General features: G+C 49.8%; 1 protein-coding gene across 2 annotated transcripts in view; it reads right to left on the reverse strand.

The window, feature by feature from the left end:
• Positions 1-5744: 5744 nt before the first annotated feature.
• Positions 5745-20872, reverse strand: part of SPINT2 (serine peptidase inhibitor, Kunitz type 2) — a 28480-nt gene continuing 13352 nt past the window's right edge. The window contains exons 2-6 of one of the 2 annotated variants that reach the window (XM_053667562.1): positions 12850-13020; positions 8904-8957; positions 8179-8340; positions 7813-7851; positions 5745-6455 (exon numbers count right to left, since the gene is read on the reverse strand). In XM_053667562.1, coding sequence (XP_053523537.1) covers positions 6289-6455; positions 7813-7851; positions 8179-8340; positions 8904-8957; positions 12850-13020 — 593 coding nt within the window. In that variant the 3' untranslated portion in view covers positions 5745-6288. The remainder of the gene's footprint in view (positions 6456-7812; positions 7852-8178; positions 8341-8903; positions 8958-12849; positions 13021-20872) is intronic. The other variant, XM_053667563.1, reaches the window with a different exon arrangement.

Here is a 20872-nt window from a genome sequence, read left to right on the forward strand (position 1 = left end):
AATGCTTTCTCCTCTGTGGGAAAAGTGGACTGTGTTCCGCACCGGCCTGCAGCGCTGACGTCACTCACTACCACTCGGTCAGCTGCCTCTTCCCTAACCTTTCGCCGGCTCACGTTCTTCAGTCACTCCCTGACGTTTTTCCTTGGTCACAACACCCTAGGAAGAGATGTGGATGCCAACTTTAGTGGCCAGGGAAACTAAGGTGGGGAGAGACAGTCCTCCACGGAGGGTCCCCACCCCTCCATGCCCGAGGACTGACGTGGCTCATTGGAAAAGCAAGTGCTTGAGCCCCGGTTTAGTCGCTTCTGAAGCTGACGTGGACAGTGCCCTGCTCCTGCTCACACCATAACCCCTGCTGTGGACTGTTCCTCAGGACGTAAGTGCATCCCAGGAGGCGACGGCCTTAGGCACACAGCATTAAGGGCCTGGGCATGTAGTATTATTGCCTTCCCACAAGGCATTGGCCCAGGGCGTTCTGGAATGTTATCAGAAAATCTTGACAACCACCCTTTGGAAGTTGCCAAGGGGCTAGCAGCCCAGCTGGCCTCCAGCCAGCTGACCCTTGTGTCTGGGGCTCGATTTTCCTCCATTTACCAGCTAGTAAGTTAACCTGTAGTAGTTTCCAAAATGCTGGCAGACGCCGGGAGACTGCTGGGCCGGAGACCAAAGGTGTCGTTACTCACGGGAAGCCACGTGAGCATCAGCATTTGTGTGGTGTCCCCTTGCCCTATGGGGACAAGGTGGGTGGTCCAGACGGTCCCTGCCCATGGGTGGGTTGCATCACAGGGATGGGACACTGAGCTTGGGGATGCAAGGTGCTCCTCGTCCAAAGGGAGCCATTTCCTCGTCCTTCAAGGCCCTCACTGCAAACCCAGCCCTGAGAACTGGCCCAGGGAAACAGCTGTCGGGGGCATCCCTTCTTGGCACACCCAGCAAGACCTGTAGCAGCGTGGGATACTGCTTCTACCAACAACCCACCCCTCCTGGTTCCGGATGAATTGTCACATGAGTGTGCCACTCTACAATGACCGGGACTCCAGACAGCAGTGGGTCAGTCCGGTCCTTACGAGCCCAACCTGGCACCCAGGTGTGAGTGAGCAGGGCTTGTCTCAGCCGGAATGTAGCCTAAGGCCGTCATCCACTAGGACCCACACAGCGAGGTCAGGGTGGTGTCACTGCCAATAATCACAAGGTCTGGAAGCAGCCCCCTGCCCCCTGGAGATACTGTGACTCATTCTTTCCCACACAGAAACGTGGACTGCTGGGTGCAGGGCGCTCCGGTTCGGGAGTTGTTGTCGAACTTGACTTAGAGCAACACTGCCCTGGTTTGGTTAAGCTGCATGGGTGGTGCCACGGAGTAGTTTGCAGCTTCCATTGCCATACATGGCATAGCCCCGGGCGCCTGGGTGGCGGTGTGTGGTTCTGTTATCAGCCAGGTTAGCACAAGGCTCTGCAGGTCCTGTTCATAAATGTCTAGGGGTGGGGCCCACATTCAGAAGCTGCGACTGATGGCATCGGGCACCACAGGACTGGTCAGGGCCAGCCATGCCCACCGGTCACGTTGGCAGCTGCAGGTGCCGCAGGGCTCAGGTGGACCAGTGACTAGCTGGGATGTGGGTGTTGGATCTAGAGGACAGAGACCACTGACTGCGCCCCCTTCCCTCCCCCCCACCTCCTGGGGTCTAAGGCCTCCCTCCCCAGGACCCAGGATGTTAACTCCCTCCAAGGGCTGGAAGTCCGTGTGTATCCCGTCCCAGGGGGTATGGTTCTACTTTGATCAAAGCCTGCTCACACCCAGACCTTTTGAGTGAGGGATGAGCGGAACAAGCATGTTTCCAAATGTATAGGGACAACGTGGGCCACCACAGGAAGACGTGGCAGCAGGGCACTCAGTGACCAAGTGGTCAGTATCTTCATGACCCAGGACCAGTCAGTCCAGGAAACAATCCAAAGGGCTGAACCAGAATTAACCTCAATCCAAGGCCCCCTGCTGGTCGGCTGGCCCCCTGGAGGGTGCCAGGATCAGGTGCGCCGGGACCGATGTTAGGGAGAAAGGTGCACCGTACCCTGGAGTGTGGAGGGCACATCCCCAGTGCCTCTGACCTTCCTGGGAACAGCCACGTTCAGTGACCCGACTGCCTTCCCAAAGTATATGGACCAGGAGGAAGTAAGGGGAGATCTTTGAGTTAATTTTTAAAAATCGATTCCACTTTTTTTTTTTTAAAGATTTATTTATTCTTAGAGAGAGGGGAAGGGAAGGAAAGAAACCAATGTGTGGTTTCCTGTTGCTCCCCCTATTGGGGACCTGGCCCACAACGCAGGCATGTGCCCTGACTGGGAGTCAAACTGGCAACCCTTTGGTTTGCAGGCCAGCACTTAACCCACTGAGCCACACCAGCCGGGCCATTCCACTTCATGATGCCTGACAGTTAAATGTCTACTGAATAACTTGGCTGCAGGCCCATTGTTGAGCAGCCTTGACAAGACAAAGTGCACCACTGTCACCCCGTAAATGGTCCAGAGTGGAAGTCGTGGCACAGCTGTTGCAGGGCCCAGTGGCAGGGCAGGGCCACACCTGGAAGCGGGCAGGGTGAGACCTCCGCAGGCAGGCAGTCTGCCGCAGCACGTGGGCCCTGGGCCTCCCTCACCGAGAGACAAACGGGACACACAGCTTCTCCCTCCACATGACTGAGATGAAGGGGGCGACACTCGTTGTGGGTCAAGGAAAGGCCTTCCACCAGGCCAGAGGCATCAGTGAGTGTGAGGTTCTTGAAGACGAGGGAAGACATGAGTGGATTTAAGGGCTCCTCGTGGTGGCGGGGTGGGTGTGGGAGACAGATGCCCACTAAGGGGGACGGGGAAGCAGGTGTGTGGGCAGGAATCGGTCCCCTGAGGGCAGCTGCCTTGCTGAGCACGCCCCACGGTTGACCTGCTGCGTGATCCCACGTACCCCCTCACCTCCACCCACTGTGCAGGTGAGGAAACTCGAGGTTCGAGTGAGTTAAGTGACCTGCCTGCTGTTGCACACCTGGAGTGGTGTGCAGTCCCTCTCAGTGCCCGGACCCTGCCCCTGGACCACAGGCGGTCCCGCCTGGGGCCCGATGTGTGTAGGGTACTGCAGGCTTCCCTGCTTACCCGCTCGGCGTCAGCTATGGTGCCCGGAAGGCCTGCAGGCAACATGGCAGACTCTGCGAATAACGGGAGCGGATGAGGTAATGGACGTTGCCTGCACAAGGCGAGCGTGGTAAGACGTTTTCCTTTACCGGAGACAGTTGGCCCCCAGGACCCCTATCCATCTTGCCCCATTCTGTGTAATTTTTTAGTGCCTGCCACTCATGCAACAGGGAGGGTATCTGTGTCCTCGAGATTCTCCATGACCTCTTGCTGCCCAAGACAAGCCTCAAGTTCTTTTTGAAAACCCTTGATGCAGCCTAGCCAGGTAGCTTAATTGGTTGGGGCATCATCCTGATGACACACCAAGGTTGTGGGTTTGATCTCCAGTCAGGACGCATCCAAGAATCAACCAATGAATTCACAAATTAGTGGAACAACAAATAGGTGTTTCTCTCCCTCACCCTTCCTTTCTCTCTTAAAAGCAATTTTTTTTAAAAGATTTTGTTTATTTATCTTTAGAGGGGAAGGAGGGAAGGAGAGAGGGAGAGAAACATCAATGTATGGTTGCCTTTCGTGAGTCCCCTCCTGGGAACCGGCCTGCAACCCAGGCACGTGCCCTGACTGGGAATCGAACCCCGATCATGTGGTTTGCAGGCCCGCGCTCAATCCACTGAGCTACACCAGCCAGGGCTAAAAGCAATTAAAAAAAAAAAAAGAAACGAGCCAGCGACTCTGAGTGGCCCGGCCCAGGTGAACCACCTAAGACACTAATCCTCACCCAGCTGTGAGAAACAGCAGAGGGGGTCGCCATTTCCCTGCTCTGACCACGCCCCCACATACAGCGTCACAACCCAGGGACCTGGGAGTCCAAGGCACCGCTTCTCACACTTAAAGGGCCAGAACAGACCAAAAATGTCGCAAGAAGATCTCAAAGCCCCAGAGCCCATAGATCTAAGCAATGAAGAAATAGCAAAACTCTCAGATGCACAGTTTAAAACACTGGTCATCAGGATCCTCACAGAACTGGTTGATTATACCGACAAATTAGACAAATATATGAAGGCGAAACTAATTGAAATGAATGGAATTGCACAGGACACCAATAGCAATGAAAAGGAAACTGGGACTCAAATCAATGGAGTTGACCAGAAGAAAGCAAATAATGGCCAAACAGAAAAGAGTCAGGAAGCAAGAATTCAAAGAAATGAGAAGTCTTAGGAACCTCCAAAAAAGTTAAAAAAGGGGGGGAAAGAAAATTCTTGGTGCAGTGATGGAGTGTTAATCAGTTTTTTTCTTTGCTCTTTCAGCCCTGGGAAATCTTACCTACCACTGTGGGTTGCCTGGGTGCTGCTGTGTTCAGAACATGTTTGGAAGGTGAAGGGGAGGAGAGGAGCTTCCAGAGTCCACATGAAGAGAACCCCCCTCCCCCGGGAGGCAGGGGAGCTGGGACGAGCCCGGGAGGCCGAATGCAGCACCCACTGAAACTCCCCACTTCCATGCAGGGGCACACGTGCGAGTGAGTTCTACCTGAGGAGGTGGTAGAACTGCAGGAAAAGACGAACATCATGAGGCCCAGGTGATTTTAGTCAGAACCACTCCAACATTAGGAAGATCTCGGTCTTTCCCTGAACAGGATGCACCCTTATTCCGACTCTCCTGTGCCTCCAAAGAAGTGTCTAAGGTGTGGGTTACAGTCCATAGTGAGTCATTTGAAAATTAAGAAAAAATCAAATCAGCAGGGTATGACCAGCATTTTTAAAAAGGAAACTGGAAAATACCAGAATTCACCACAAGTGGTAAGGCTGAGTGTAGTTTGGTAAAGCTTTGTGGATACTCAGTTTGTAATGTAAGGTGTATTTTATTTGAAAAGATCTCACCTTGGCTGGTGTGGCTCAGTGGACTGAGCACCAGCTTGTGAAACAAAGGGTCACCAGTTCGATTTCCAGTCAGGGCACATGCCTGGGTTGCAGGCCAGGACCCCAGTGGGAGGCGCATGAGAGGGAACCACACATTGATGTTTTTCATTCTCCCTTCCCCTCTGTCTAAAAATAAGTAAAATCTTTAAAAAATTTAACAGCCATTCCCCACCCCACCGAAAGATATGAAAGATGTGGTTTAAAATTTTTTTTATTTATTTATTTTTAGACAGAGAGGAAGGGAAGGAGGGAGAGAAACATCAGTGTGTGGTTGCCTCTTGCACTCCCCACACTGGGGACCTGGCCTGTCTGGCAACCCAGGCATGTGCCCTGACTGGGAATTGAACCAGAGACCCTTTGATTCACAGGCCCACACTCAACCCACTGAGCTATACCAGCCAGGGCGGTTTTTGTTTTTTCATTTCTAGAATGGGACATTTCACGTAGTGTCCTGTGATAATTCTGGTAGAATTTAAATTAGCAGTCGTGCCCTGACCGGTGTGGCTCTGTGGTTGGGAATCATCCCGCGAACCAAAAGGTCACCAGCTGGATTCCTGGTCAGGCACATGCCTGGGTTGCAGGCCAGGTGCCAGGTCTCACTGTTGGTCACACACAAGAGGCAGCAGATCGATGTTTCCTTCACACATTGATGTTTCTCACCCTCCTCTCTCCAGAAATAGACGGAATCTTTAAAATAAATAAGCAAGCAAGTAGTCATATAAAGAAAGCGCATGCTGAAATTTATTTTAAAAGGGAAGATCCTTTTTATTAAATCTGTACATTTTACTCTCTTCAGAATCCTAATTTAAAAAAAAAATTTGTTTCTGCTTATTTAAAAATGAAAAAACCCATAAATCAACCAAGGAAACTATTAAAACATTATTTTTGTGATGGAAAAGGAGGCAAAAAGGCTTCAACATGAACAAAAAAAATATCTGGAGTTTAGATAGAACACAAAACTAAACTGGAGTAAAGAATCAAAGAGGAACTGACTTCTGGCCTGGGGCCGGGCTGGTCCACATGGGAACCATTAGAGGGTTTCCGAAGTGAACCTGCCCCAGAGGAACCAGGAAGCAGCCCTCTTAGCTTCTGAAGTACCAGACAAAAAGCCCTAGTAATCACAAAAATACAAATCAATCACTCTATTTCGAAAAGCACACACACATTCTATAGTTCTCTCCCCCTCCCTCCCCAGGTTCTCTTCATGGACAGTGCATCCTGAATCCTGAAGAAGGGTGACCTCCCGGGGACGAGGTGTTCACAGCACAATCGTGTTCTTCACCAGGTGCTCCTTATCATCCTCGGAACTCCAGAGAGCCTGGAGGGCGCGCTCCTCGTTCCTCCGCGCCGTCCGGATCAGGCAGACTACAGAGGCTCCCAGCAGGACGATCAGGACCATCACGAACAGCCCTGTCAGGACCACCACTGGGGATGGGAGAGAGGCCTCAGAACTGGTGGGATGAGGACAGCCACAGCCAGAGTGGCTGAACCACAGCTCAGGGCTTAGGAAGGTCGCAGGTGCCCTTGGGGCTCAGGGCGAGGACCCAGCAGCCCTTGTGCCCCACACCCCCCACCCAACCTGGAAGGTCTGGAGAACTGACACCACCCACCCATCCAGGAAGAACAGGCCTGACACGCTGGTTCCTGGGAAAACAAAACAAAAACCGAGGTGCCGTGCTCTGTGCACACAAACAGCGACGGTCTTGGTTCCTTCTTTCTGAACGAACAGCCCCACTTAACTATTTCCCTCCACCTCTTAGGGGCAGGCTGTACAGGAGTCCCAAGCCCAAGTAAAAAACACATCTCTGGCATGTGTGACATTTAAAACCCCACGTATTGTGTCCACTCCACACCCCCCGCCAGCAGCCCCCAGACAAAGGTGGACCTGCAGGTGGCTGGTTGGCTGACTGTGGAATGAGGTAAGGGCAGAGGCAAGGGTCTGTTTGGGGCAGTGCTGTGAGGGGGACCCTCGTGTTCCTAATGGCCTTGGTAAATTCAACAGTAGTCACCCCACTGGTCAGTGAAGATGCTTTCTTTTCAGGTGGGACTCCACCTACGGAACGTGGCTCCTACGGCAGCCACCCAGTCGCCTCTCCCTGCCTGGCTACAGAATCGGATAGGGGCGCGTCTTTCTCCACCTCTACCCTCCCCCACAACACTCCTGTGGCCTTCTTTCTGCCCGGGCCTGGCAAACCTGTTCCAGCGTCACCCCTCCTCTACAATAGAGCAGGCAGCAGGCCAGGTCAGGGCTCCTTACTAGGGAAAACAGGTGGAAAGAGACCAAACCAGCGTGGCAGGTCCTTTTGCAAACACTGTCCTCCCTGACTCAGGCTCAGAATCAGAAACAAAAGCCGGCAGCCCGGCCTCCTGGTCAGACCACACTGCCTGGGAACAACGACACCGGCTGTGCCTCCCACACAGCACGGCCTCCAGCTTCCTTCTTGTACCCACAACCAGCTCTGTCCACCCCACGAACCAGAGTTCCCTCTAAACCTGGAGTCGGAGTCAGGCCTGTGTGCAGCAGATTCCACGTGCCCAACAGCAGGACTTGTGCCCTCCAGTTGCCCCAGCTGCCTCACTCCAGCCCCCGCCATATACTCAGCGGTGGGACAGACATCTACCACATGTCCCAAGCTGCCTGGACACTCTCGTGCAGAAACACGACCTTGTACCAAAAGATGTTCACAGTGAAGGATGATGTGTCTAAGACAACATGAGCCTGCAAAAATACAGCTGAGTTTAGTCAGGCAGGCAGGTGGGGGGGTGGCCCTAGGCCACTTACCTTTAGTGCTTCGGGGAAGGACGGGGTACAACTGCTTGCCTGGAAGAGAACACATAACCCCAAGGTCAGCTCACGGTCCTATTCCCCAAAAACTGCTGCACCCTGAAGATCCCCCTCAGCCCCCGGTCTCCACAGTGGGCTCTTTCTGAGGTACTGCTTCTTCTGGTTCTTCAAGGCCATGTCACCTTGGTGGGGACCTGGGACATGTCTAGGGGCCAAAGCCTGCCTGTTCCCCACTAGGGAGCCAGAGAAAGATGGAGGCCAAATGACAGCCTTTCCACAGCCTTTCTTAGGGACGGGGGATGGACTTGGGGAGGGCCACGCACCCACCACTGCTTCTTGGATCCAGGGATCAGGCAGACTCACCAAAGCAGCGGCTCATGCACGCCTCCTTGGAGAGGTAGTTGTTCTTATTGCCCTGGCACCCTCCATAGATAAAGTCATCGCAGGAGTTCTTCTCGGCGTCAAAGTACCAACGCAGGAAGGATGCGCGGCAAGGCCCCGTGACCGCCTTGGCAGTGCAGTGTTCTGGGAGCAGAGAGCCAGAGAAGCACGAGTGAGCAGGGCGCAGAGGACAGTGGAGCCAGAATGCTCCGGGCACACGGCTGCCAGCCAAGGCAGAGCTGTCTCTGCCTCAGAAATGGGTCGGCTGCAGCTGTGCTCAGCCCGACCCGCTCCACACCCTCCCCCACATCTGCAGCACCTTCCCTGTGCAGCCAGACTACGTCCTAACAGCGGTTCCCCTACCAGGCACTGTCGTGGGCACTTGCCATGCATTCCTCGGTCTCTAGGAGGTCTGTCCGGGGCCCCGCAGTGTGTACACTCAGGGACTCAGAGGCACAGCTGCAGTCACCTGCCCACAGCCACCAGGTGTGTACCTGGTGGGCACGGCCTGCTGCCCTGGGGCTTCCCACGCGTTCGTCCCACCACCTCGGAAAGGCCGGGAAGCCCCGAGCTACAGTTTCCTTGGTGGAAATCTGAAGTGTGTCACAATTCCAACTAAGTAAAGGAAATATGTTTTGCCCACATATTTTTTAAAAGTTATACTTTCTACTATCTAAAATGAAAAATAAATTTTAAAAAAGTTATACCTTCGTAGTCGAAAATATCGCTGGAAGGGTCATCAAAATCCCGCCTTCTGGGAACTAAAACACAAACAGCCACGTCAGGGAGGCCGGGGCAGTCACAGGACATGTGGACTGGCTGGGGCTGGGTCTAAAAGGGCCACTGAGGGACTGCGGACACGGGCACCTAGAGGAAGGGTGTGCATCTCCCTTTGCTCCATCACCACCAGTTCTAACGGGCTCTACAGCACACACCGGATGAACACTGGGTGGGGAGGCCCACCTCCACTCCAGGGGTTGATATGGAAATTAATCCCAGCCACAATTTCTGGGGTGATAGGAAACCAGTCCTGTTCACTCTCTCCATGGCAAGGAGTCCCCTCCCTTACTCTTCCGGGGAAATTTTCTTCTGAAACAGGACTGAAATCAGAGCTATTATGCCAGTGCCCCAGGGTGCTGGATGACTTTGGAGAGGACAGCTTAGGAATTACCAGTGAGTACAGGCAAAGCAATGGCCAGGATGGCCACAGGATTCCTGGCCTAGCAAACCTAGAGAGACCCTCCCCTAACTTTCAGCACTGTGCTGTCACAGAATAAACAGTTGTCACAGTCAGAGCCAAACAGCAAGTGGTGTGTGACCACTAGCCTACTGGGGACCGTCCTCCAATGGGGTGGAGGCAGAGTCCCTCCCTCCACAGCAGGTCTTGCCCAGCAGGGCCCACTGCCTGGGAACTGGCCTTCAGGAAAGCTGGGCTGGACTTGCTAGTGCATCTGCACCACTCACCCCAGGCTCCTGCAGCTGAATCCTTAATCATAAAGGATGAATAGGGCAGCTGCTGTCAGCACTACAAAGCAAGCTAACACAAAGCTGGAGATCAAGGGCTGCTATCGGAATGGAGGCAGGGTGGCAGAGGACAGGCCTCAGCACGGGGGTGGGTGGGTGGGGTGGGGGTGGAAGGATCACTGGGAGCAGAGGAAACAGAACAGGCGGGGCGGGGGGGGGGGGGGGATGGGACGGCGGCGGCAGCAGCGTAAGATAACAGAGGCCAGCCCAGAGAGGAGGCAGGGGCCTGAGCCACGTGGGAGGCAGCCACACTCCCCTGACCCGCAGGAGGAAGCTGAGGTCCGCTCAGAGGCACTGCAGAATCCCTCTGTCCTCCTTTGTTAAAGATGCTGGCAAGGAGCCAAAAGGTGGAAGTCCTCATACAAGTCCCAGATTACAAACATCCTTTCAGTTACCCATCTGGACGGCCTGATTCAACCTGGGTCCTTTAAGAACATACCACTTGGGATAGAGGAATCTGTTCCATTCCTACTGGTAGTCAGACCATCAGTGGTGTTCTCTACAAAGGCACAAATAAACCGCACAGTGAGAAAGTCCACCTTCCTCCAAGATGGCCAGTGACACTAAACAAGCTGTGTCCCCGAGCGGTTGTGCCCTGCGGGCCTCTCACAGCTACTCCCATTTCTACATTATGTGGGCCTTTCAACACACGCGCTGGACCACAAGACTGACAGAACTTGGAAATAAGGAACCAAGATTTTCCTTGTGGGTTAGTTAAACTTGAAGATCGACTCACTGGGAATTGGGGCTAAGACGTGTGAAGTGAATGTACAAAGACAATATGATTTCCAAAGTCAACCTGTTAACTATCTTATCCCATCTACTGAGTTAAAAAGTTCAGGGGGTGCACAGCAGTGTAAATGCACTCAATGCCACTGAACTGTAAAATTATAAATGGTTGAAAAGGCAAGTTTCATGTTCTGTATACTTCCTCCCTCTCTCACACATGGGACTGGGTGAGGTGGAGAGGCGAGCCGCTTCAGGAAGAACCAAAATGGGAGCTGGCAGGGTCCAGGAGGGAGGGGCCTTGCCTCCCCATCTCCTTACTGGTCCCAACAGACACAGACCTTCTGGAGAGGCGCAGGGCTGGCCTGACCAGATGCCACTGAACATCCACATCACAAACCAGCTCCCCTTGTTCGGCCTCTCATTAAGCAATCTTCTGGGAACTTGGCCGAGAGAACTGCCTACGTGGACTACAGGTGCAGGCAAGGGTGGCTGAGTGTCTGTTCCCCTGGGTGGTTCTGGTTCTCATTACAAATTAATAAACTGGCATTCTCATTACCATGTGGCTTCCCACAGAGCTTGCCTGCCCGGGAGACAATATGCTAGCTAAACACTCCAGCGCCGAGCTGCTCCGGCAGTCCAAGCTCTCGTACAGGTGCAAGAAAGATGCCTCAAGAGATGTGCAGTGAGTGGAGCCCCACTTCAGTGCCTGGAAAGAGCTTTCCGGGCCCTCAAGCCTGGATCCAGACTCTGAACCAAAAACAGCTGTCTTCTGCCAGCAAAACACAACCGCCCCCTGCCCCCTGTCGTGACCTCCTGTTTTAATGCCTTACTGCCTGCTGCTCGCACTCTGAAACAACTATCTTCCTGAGAAAATAAGGAGCAACCAGAACAGGGAGGTACACTTCCCACAGTCACCTCTTCTTTTTAAAAAAAATTTATTTATTTATTTTTAGAGAAAGGGGTAGGGAGGGAGAAAGAAAAGGAGAGAAATATCAACATCGGAGAGGAACATCAACTGGTTGCCTCTCGAACATCCCCAACCAAAGACGGAATCCACAGCCTAGGCACCTGCCTTGACTGGGAACCAAACTATCTACCTCTCACTTCGCAGGCCGATGCCCAACCAACTGAACCACCCTGGTCAGGGACCTACAGTCAACTCTTGATTAAGGAAGAATAGAAAAAGTAACAAAAATATTCCTCTTAATTCCTCCCCCCACACCGGACCCTAGCTGATGATGGAAAATTACAATAAATGCCATTTTCCTCAGTCACCATCTGGTACAGTTGCCAGTTGCTCCCTGAGAGGGGAGGGGCTCGCCTGTGTGATCCAAAAACAATATCCTGCCACCCCAGCTTTCCAAACACTTGCTGAGCACCTGCTGGGCACCGGGCGCACGAAGATCAGCACGACATTCCTCAGGGCACTCGGTCACTGGCAGGCTTGTGTGCTCCACACTCTGTTTCAAACCTCCAGTCCAGACCAAGACCACAGGTTCCCGCTCCCCACTTTACATGTTTATCTGACTTTTGAATGCAGAGCACGAAGCCCGCTGAGATTACAGCCAGTGACTGAGGAGACGTAAATACCCCACAAAGATGCAGGACACGGACTCACAGGCTGGTGGTGTGCAAAGAGCAGTCAAGGCACCAGCACATCCTGACACAGAATCAGAATCCAGAGTTCTAATGTCAATGCCAAGCCATCAAGAAAGAATGTGCGAAGTCAACGTAATGATGTCAGGGAGACTGCAATGAACACAATGAAAACATCTGACAGTTTGGCTGCCCAAATCCTTGAGTTTCTAGAACACTTGGGAAGGAGCAGGCCCGAGGGGCCAATGTCTCACTGCCATCAAGAGGTCCCTTGTGGCTCAGTGTGGGGCTTTCCATTTTTATTTAAACAGCGAGACTGTTAAGATGAATGTCATCTTGATTTCATGGAATCCTTGCAGTTGAGGCCTGGGAAAAGGACGGACTCCAGACAGTTATGTTCTAGTTTTAACTTGACTCAGAACTTGGCTGGCTGGGTGAGCTCCTCAAGTCATTTGTCCCAGAGGTAAGAATAACCCAAATGCCCAGAGAGCAAGTAGGGCAGCCTGCCTGCGTGGACCTGGGGGACTCTGCTCAAGGGGAAGCCACCTCCTCCTACACCGAGTCTGGTACCGGACTTGCACTCAGTAGTGGGAGACAGGAAGCTGTGGGAAGACGCAGCCACGCCCCCCCACCTCCGGCTCTCGCTGTGAGACCACGGTGTGGGCGACCTTCGCGTTGTGCTCGTCTCTTCTGCTTTTTAAACCCCCAGGTTCAGCTGTGAAGAACTAGTGAGGAGCAAAAGGCACCCACATCCCAGTGACTAAACTGACCCTAATAGTATTTCCTCAACTACCATGGTCTAACCTGTGAAACCAGCACATTTCTCAAGACAGTCCTCCTTGGTCAGGTAGTTATTGTCATTCCCACCGCAGCCTCCATACACGAACTGCTGACAGGACCCATCCGTGGCGTTGTACCACCATCTGCGGAAGGAGGCCCGGCACCTTCCCACTACCTTCGGAACTTGGCAAAAGTCTAAAACACAAAACAGAGACCAGTTAGCTCAGCAGGGCAAGCCTGGCAGCAGAGAGCGTGCCCAAACCCGCAGGGGAAGGCCCACAGTCTTCCAGAGCCTCAGCTCGAGCAGTGCCTGTGTGAGCTGTGTCTACAGTGCTGGTGGTCCCCTCCTTGTACCAGAAAAAAGCACATCATCTGCAACGAAGATATCAACTCACCCAATGGAACTGTATTTTAGTTGCATGTTGATTTTTGTCCCTGCCCCCATTGTCAAAGATATACACATCCAGTACAGAATTATGACATTCAAAGGCAAAAAACAGACTTCAATGTCCTTCTGACTATACATCCCATCACATAGCAAGGGGAGCTGGGCACTGCGAGACCAGGGCAGGCGATCGGAGGCCAGGAAGGAAGCACACTGGCATTCTTAGCGCCCCTCATGAAGAACCTAACCTCCCCACCCCCTTCCCCTTCCTTTTCCTCCCGCCCTCCCTTCATTTCCCTTACAGAAAAAATATGTATGTTTAGCCCTGGCTGGTGTGGCTCAGTGGACTGAACGCTGGCTGGAGAGCTGGAAGTTCTCCAGTTTGATTCCCAGTCAGGCCACATGCCTGGGTTGCACGTCAGGTCCCTGGTTGGGGGAGTATGAGAAGCCACCAAATGATGTTTCTCTCCCTCTCTTCCCTCTCACTAAAAATAAATACATAAAATCTTTAAAAATACAGAAAAATTTAAAAAATGTTTATTAATTTTAGAGAGAGGGGAAGGGTGAGAGAGAGAGAGAAACATCAATGTGAGAAACATCTACCGGTGGCTTCCCCCACGCACCCCGACCGGGGATCAAACCCCTGACTCTCTGGTGTACAGGATGATACTCCAATCATTTGAGCCTCCCAGCCAGGGTGAGAAACTCTCTTCGACTTCCCTATCCATTCTCCGTCCCAGCTGACAATTTCATATTTAAATTTCCACAAAAACCTGAGAAAGGCCCTGGCCAGGTAGCTCGGTTGGTTAGAATGGCATCTCAATATGCCAAGGCTGAGGGTTCAATCTCTGCTCAGGGCACACACAGAACCAACCAATGAATATGCAAATTAAGTGGAACAACAACTTGATGTTTTGCTCTTTCTCCTGTCCCTTCCTCTCTCTAAAATCAATAACTAAATTAAAAAATAAATAAGATGCCCTGCCTGGTGTGGCTCAGTGGATGGAGCACCATCCTATGAACCAAAAGGTCCCCAGTTCGATTCCCAGTATGGGGCACATGCCTGGGTTGTGGGCTGGGTCCCTAGTTAGGGGCACACAAAAGGCAACTACGCATTGATGTTTCTCTCCCTCTGTCTCTCCTTCCTTCCCCCACCCTAAAAATAAATAAAATCTTAAAAATAAATAAACTGAGAACTTACTATTTTTTTTTTAAGCCTCAGAAAGAATTCACTACCTACTATAAGGGTGAGGGTGGAGGATGGGGGAAAAGGTACAGGGAATAAGAAGCATAAACGGCAGGTACAGAATAAGATGAGGGGAGGTTAAGACTAGTATAGGAAATGGAGAAGCCGAAATAACTTACATGTATGACCCGTGGACATGAACTAAGGGGGGAATGCAGGTGGGAGGGGGGTGCAGGGTGGAGGGGAATAGAGGAAAAATATGGGACAACTGTAATAGCGTAATCAATAAAATGTACTTTAAAAAAAAGTACCTTATCTGGACATGGGATATGAAGAGCATCATACAGCACACCCAGAAAAGGCAAATCAACAGGACGGGATACGGAGTAATGGTTCCTGGTGCTGGGGGGTATGGTGGGGAAGTCACTGCAAATGGGCCCAAGGATCTTTGAGATGATGGAAATGTTCCAAAACTGTATTGTGGGGATGGTTGTATACTTTGTAAATGTACAAAAATCACTGGATTGTATGCTTAATATCTTTTAAAGTCCACATAAATCACCTAAACTCATAATTTATTTATTTTTAATCCTTGCCTGAGAATATGTTTATTGATTTTAGAGAGGAAGAGAGAGGGAGAACGAGAAACACACATGTGAGAGAAAACATGGACCAGTTGCCTTCTGTATGTGCCCTGACCTGGGATCAAACCCGCAAAATCTGGGTGCACAGGATGATGTTCCAACCAATGGAGCCACCTGGCCAGAGCTGGGCTGATTCTATGCTTAAAACAAGTGATCTTTGGTATGTAAATAATACTTTAATAAAGCAGGGTTTTTTTTAAGATTTTTATTTTTAGAGAGAGAGGAAGAAAGGAAGAAAGACAGGGGGAGAAACAGTGATGTGTGAGAGAAATATTGATCAGTTGTTTGCCTCCTACATGCCTCCAATCAGGGTCCTGGCCCACGACCGAGGCATGTGCTCAGACTGAGAATCAAACTGACAGCCCTTTCGTTTGCAGGCTGGTAGTCAATCCACTGAGCCACACAGGCCAGGGCTAACAAAGCAGCTTTTAAAGAAAATAGGGCTGTCCCTGGATGTCCCTGACTGGTGGGGCTCAGGTGGTTGTGCATCATCCCACAAAGTGAAAGGTCGCTTGCTGGGTCCATTCCTGGTCAGGGCATATGCCTGGGTTGCAGGTTCAGTCTTAGGTTGGGCATGTACAAGATACAACTCTTACATCGATGTTTCTCTCCCTTTCTCCCTCTCTCGCCCTCCCTCTAAAAATCAGTAAATAGAAAAAATTAATAAGTGAAATCTTTTTAAAATAACAAATAGGGACACCTTTTGTCTATAACACATCAACCAGAACTAGCCAGGTATGCATTTGGAGCAGGTACTTTCAACAGTGTGCCAAAGGTTAAAAAAAAATACCCAATTAACACAGCCCAGAGAAAACAAAGCAGGAGAACTCTCTGGCATATGAATCATGGCTGGTCAAACGTCAGTGGCAGCACTGCTACCAAGACAAAACAGTGAGGATTCACACCAGATCCACTCACTCATGACCTCAAACTGAAACCAACATCGCAGCCAGGAGCACCCACCTGCCGAGGCAGCAACAGCCCAAGGCCCCGCCAAGCTGACAGCAGGGAGAGCACCCTGACTGCTGTGTGTTCTTGTTTTCCAAGTAGTTGCAGGTACAGACTTTTGGACAAAGACCCAAGGGTGGAACTGTACACTTTAAATGGGTGAACCATATAGTATGTGAATTGCACCTTGAAACAAAACCCAAGCCCTGGCCAGGTAGCTCAGTTGGCGAGAGCATCGTCCCGATACCAAGGTTGCGGGGTTCATAACTTGTCAGGGCACATATAAGAATCAACCAGTGAATGCATAAATAAGTGGAACGATAAAATCGATGTTCCTCTCTCTCCCTCTTCCTAAAATCAATAATACAAATTTTTTAAAAGTAAGAAAGATAAAACAAAACCCAAAAGACGGCTAAACAAAGCTCAAGGCAAGAACGACCAGACAGACACCAATTCAACAGGGTGACCACAGCAGAAAGGGTGGAAATTTGGTGGCTTTCCATAAGCAGGTACCAGACACACACTCTGTGCAGGTACAGGAGCCTGAGGATTTGTAAAGAGGAGGGAAAAAAGGCCTATCCAGGAGTGAGTGGCCGTTTCCCTGGGGAGGTCAGTCAACACTGCCCGGAATGTGGCCCTCACTTACAGGCACAGACACACACACTTAGCGCTGGAGCTGATGAGACACAGGGGTGCTGACCCCTGCTACCAAGGAAGGCACATGAGAGGATACTAAAAAAATAGCTGTCAGGGGAATTAGCTGTGGGTCTCCATTCACCAGCACACCACCTCGGAGAGCAAGTGGAAACGCAGCATCTCCCTGGATTCAAGTAAGAGACATTTACTGTCGGGCTCTCCTCTGCACATCCTCTCTCTCGGGTCTGCCTCTGGGATGCATCTTTCCAGCCTGGAATATTCTTTTGACAGATGTGCCCATCCCTTCCTTACAAATCTTTGGGGCCTGGGAGGCCATTCTGTTGCAGACAGCTGCTCACAAGCTGCTCTCAATTATCACACACTCTTCATAGTTTACGTTCAAAAGCAGCCTATTTTCAGGTTCCTTGGGTTGAGTAGGAGATGGAGAGACTTCACTTTTGTCCCAGGGAAACTCAGAAATGTCTCTATTATAAGAGAAAACTTAGAAAAAATACAGTCTGTCTGGAAAGCTGAAAGATGGTCTATAAGGGCCCATAAACTGTTTTCACTACTTTGTTGCTTACATTTGAAAATTCCTATAATAAAAAAAGAAAAAAGGTAATCTTCTTAGTCTAGGTTTGAGAGACGTAAACTCACGAAGAATAAGTTTGTTTTTATTTGCTCGTTTGTTTCCAAGGAGATGGTGTTCCTTTGGTAAACACAGGCTATGCACTCTTGACTTCCACCCCTAACAACACCAACACATTTTCTCTTTCACTGTTCTCCAAAAAGCTTGTACAAAAGGTCAGAAATACTTTCAGTATGTAAGATGGCTTCCATGACTTACCTTCCTTAAAAGAACTTAAAAAAAGTCAGCGTACTACACTTTGGAAGACCAAAATAAAAACGCAGCGCGTTACTTATTTCCTGACGCCCTGTGCACTGCCCGCACCAAGCATCGCGCCGGGCACCTCAGGCGCACTGTTTCTAATGGTCACGGTAAAATGGTGAATCATGCGGTAACACCCCCGCGTTACAGACAGGACTCAGGCCTGGCTGGGTGGTTAAACTCAGTGAGCAGCAGACGTGGGAGAGCATTCAATCTACAATGGTCCGATTAGAGAGTAATGACCTAATGTAACGACCCCCTGCACGGAAAAAACCCACAGGCAGTGGGAAAACAACATTCCTGAAGACCTTTATCACAATCTCAGGGCTCACCAAGGCCAGGCCCTCAGCCAGGCCTGTTTTCACTCTCTGACAGGGTCAGTGACAACATCACAGCAACGAAACTGGCCGAGGCTCAGGGATATTTGGTCGGACAGTTCAAGAAGCTCTTTCTTAGTAATTCTCTTATTTTGGAGATGACAAAATGATACACTGGTCTTAGAGTAGCGTTAAGAAATAATCATGAAAGATGTCTTACGTTCTACTTGTATGTTCAGAAAAGCTAATGCAAAATTAAAAACTTAGTATGTTCTTAAAATGCAGAGTAGGAAAAGCTGAAGGGAACTGAATTTGTATATATTCGCTTCAGAATATGCTAAAGTAGAATTTCTGCCTTCAAGAAACAGTAATATTCCCTTAGAAAAGCATCAGAAATGGTTAAAAAAATCACAGTACAGCCCCAGCTGATGTGGCTCAGTGGATTGAGTGCTGGCCCGTGAACCGGAAGGGCACTGGTTTGATTCCCAGTCAGGGCACATGCCTGGGTTGGGGGTGTGTGAGAGGCAATCAGCTGAGGTTTCTCTCATACATTGATGATTCTCTCCCTCTCTTTCTCCCTCCCTTCCCCTCTCTCTGAAAATAAATAAAATCATTAAAAAAAATCACTACATGATATATGAACCATTTATTTATAAAACCCTGGGAGGCTAGTGTTTTGAACATTAGCTATTACAAAATTGCCAAACAGGTGAGTCTCTGTCATGGGAAACAGGTTTCTCAGGCCACAAAATCACTACAACTTTAACCAGGACACCCAGCCAATGGCTCAGACAACTTCCCTCTGTGTGCAGCTGGCTGGAATCACCTGCTGTCATCTCCTAACAAGGACATCACAGAAATGTGAGCCTGGTTTTAGGCTCCCAGGCACTACCAATCTACTTTAATTCACAGGCTGAGGAAGATGGTGTCTACTTATTCTTCAAAAATACACAACAGCAGCTGTGCCGACTCAAAAAAATAAAGTTTACCTTAATGAAACATTCCAAACATTCTGAAAAGTGGAGAAAACATCCTAACACTGTGTGTCCGCTTCTCAGCTTTACCAAATTCTAACAATTTAAAGGACTAAAACACTGATAGAGCTGAAATACTCTGTTAAACCCCGTACTTCAATTCCACTTGCAATTAACAACCGCCTTGAACTTGGTGTTCTTTTATTCATGTTTTCATATTCATTCAGAGTCAGTTTACTTTTAAAACAAACAGAAAATGATTTTCCTAGGATTGTAGCCCTTGCTATGCTTTCTACTCCCAGGAGTGTTATAAACGAAAGAACACCTTGGCTCCCTGTTCGTAAGAAGTCTCGTAAGAAGGCCCAATCATCTCACAAGCCTGCAGCCTGTCATGAAACGGCCTTCCTCCTCCAAATCATGTTTTCTCTGAAGCAAATGTCAGTAAACTTTATGATGGGTCAAATAACACAAACAGGCAGTACCTGCTTTGCATGCCAGTATGGAATCATGCAAATCATCAGGAAAAAATGTGACCATTGCAAGACCTTTAAAGTATTTTGGTTAAAACATTAAAAATTGTGGGTTATAGCCCTGGCTGGTATAGCTCAGTGGATTGAGCGTGGGCTTCGAACCAAGGGGTTGCCAGTTTGATTCCCGGTCAGGGCACATGCCTGGGTTGCAGGCCAGATCCCCAGTGGGGGACGTGTGAGAGGCAGCCACACATTGATGTTTCTTACCCTCTCTTTCTCCCTCCCTTCCACCATCTCTAAATGAATAAATAAAATCTTTAAAAAGAAACAAAACCGTGGGTTATAAAGGTATAGAATAAAAAAACAGTAAAACAAATATTTGCTTAGTACATTAAATTAAAATATTAGCAACTTGTGCCCTGGCTGGTATGGCTCAGTGAACTGAGTGCAGGCCTGTAAACCAAGGGGTCTGCAGTTTGATTCCTGGTCAGGGAATGAGCCTGGATTGCAGGTCGGGTCCCCAGTGGGGAGTGCATGAGAGGCAGGGACACATTATCGTTTCTCTCCCTCTTTCTCTCGCCTTCCCTTCCCCTCTGCCTAAAAACAAACATATACATACACAAATACATACATAAATATCTTTAAATTTCTTTGTAAAATAAAAATTGCCATGCATACTTTGGACAGTGTTGAGGTGGTCTTCAGTCAGAGTGTAACTTGGGATATGGAGCAAGCATCTTCACAACCAGCCCAAGGGAACTGTCATACTTCTTTCTAGCTTGGTATCAGCCTCCAGCCTTTTATCCTTTGCTCTTTCAATGTAATAGAATTACTCTGAGAGTTACTTTACTTCTTGTGGAGGATTTTGGCCGTGTTATGTCCTCTGGGACATTATCCTTTTTGCCACAACCACTTTCACATCTCTGTCACTAAGTGGGCCCTCACCACGTTCCTCTGTCTGCGTACCCAGTCTCTCAACTGGACGTAGAATCAACATTCCCACAATCAGCTACTTCTTCTATCACTCACTCCACTTACGCTCCACCAGAATTTCACTTCTGGCATTACCACTTTTTCTCTTTGCTGCACTGGAGTCTTTTTTTGGCCAATTCCCTCTACTGATTTGATATAAACTGTCATATAGGCTTACTACTATATATATATATCACTATCACATAGGTTTAAGGAAACAAGGAGGCAGCACACCTACATGCTTTGTTGTAGGTGAACTAACAGGTGTGCAATGACCAATCACCGTGCAAATGTGCGGCTTACATGGAAACCATGGGAACCCTGTAACCAAGTACTCACAGTTACTGTGCTGGGGTAACCTGAGCCCTGAAACCTGAGCCCTGTTGTTAGGGGACTCAAGTTATTTAATGACAGCGTGGTAACTGAAATTCTTGCGTGCTGAAAACCTTGCAAAGCAAGGTCTGACTTTATTTCAGGTGCTGTGGGCCACACAGTTCTCACTCAACTCTGTTATTGTAGCATAAAAGCAATCTCAGACAAAATGTAAATAACCAGGGCTTTCATGCCAACAAACCTTTATTGACAGACACTAAAAAAATTTTTTTATCCTCACCTGAGTACATTTT

This window comes from Artibeus jamaicensis, unplaced genomic scaffold, assembly GCF_021234435.1.
Source record: "Artibeus jamaicensis isolate MK-2021 breed Jamaican fruit bat unplaced genomic scaffold, CSHL_Jam_final contig_47, whole genome shotgun sequence".
NCBI lineage: Eukaryota > Metazoa > Chordata > Mammalia > Chiroptera > Phyllostomidae > Artibeus > Artibeus jamaicensis.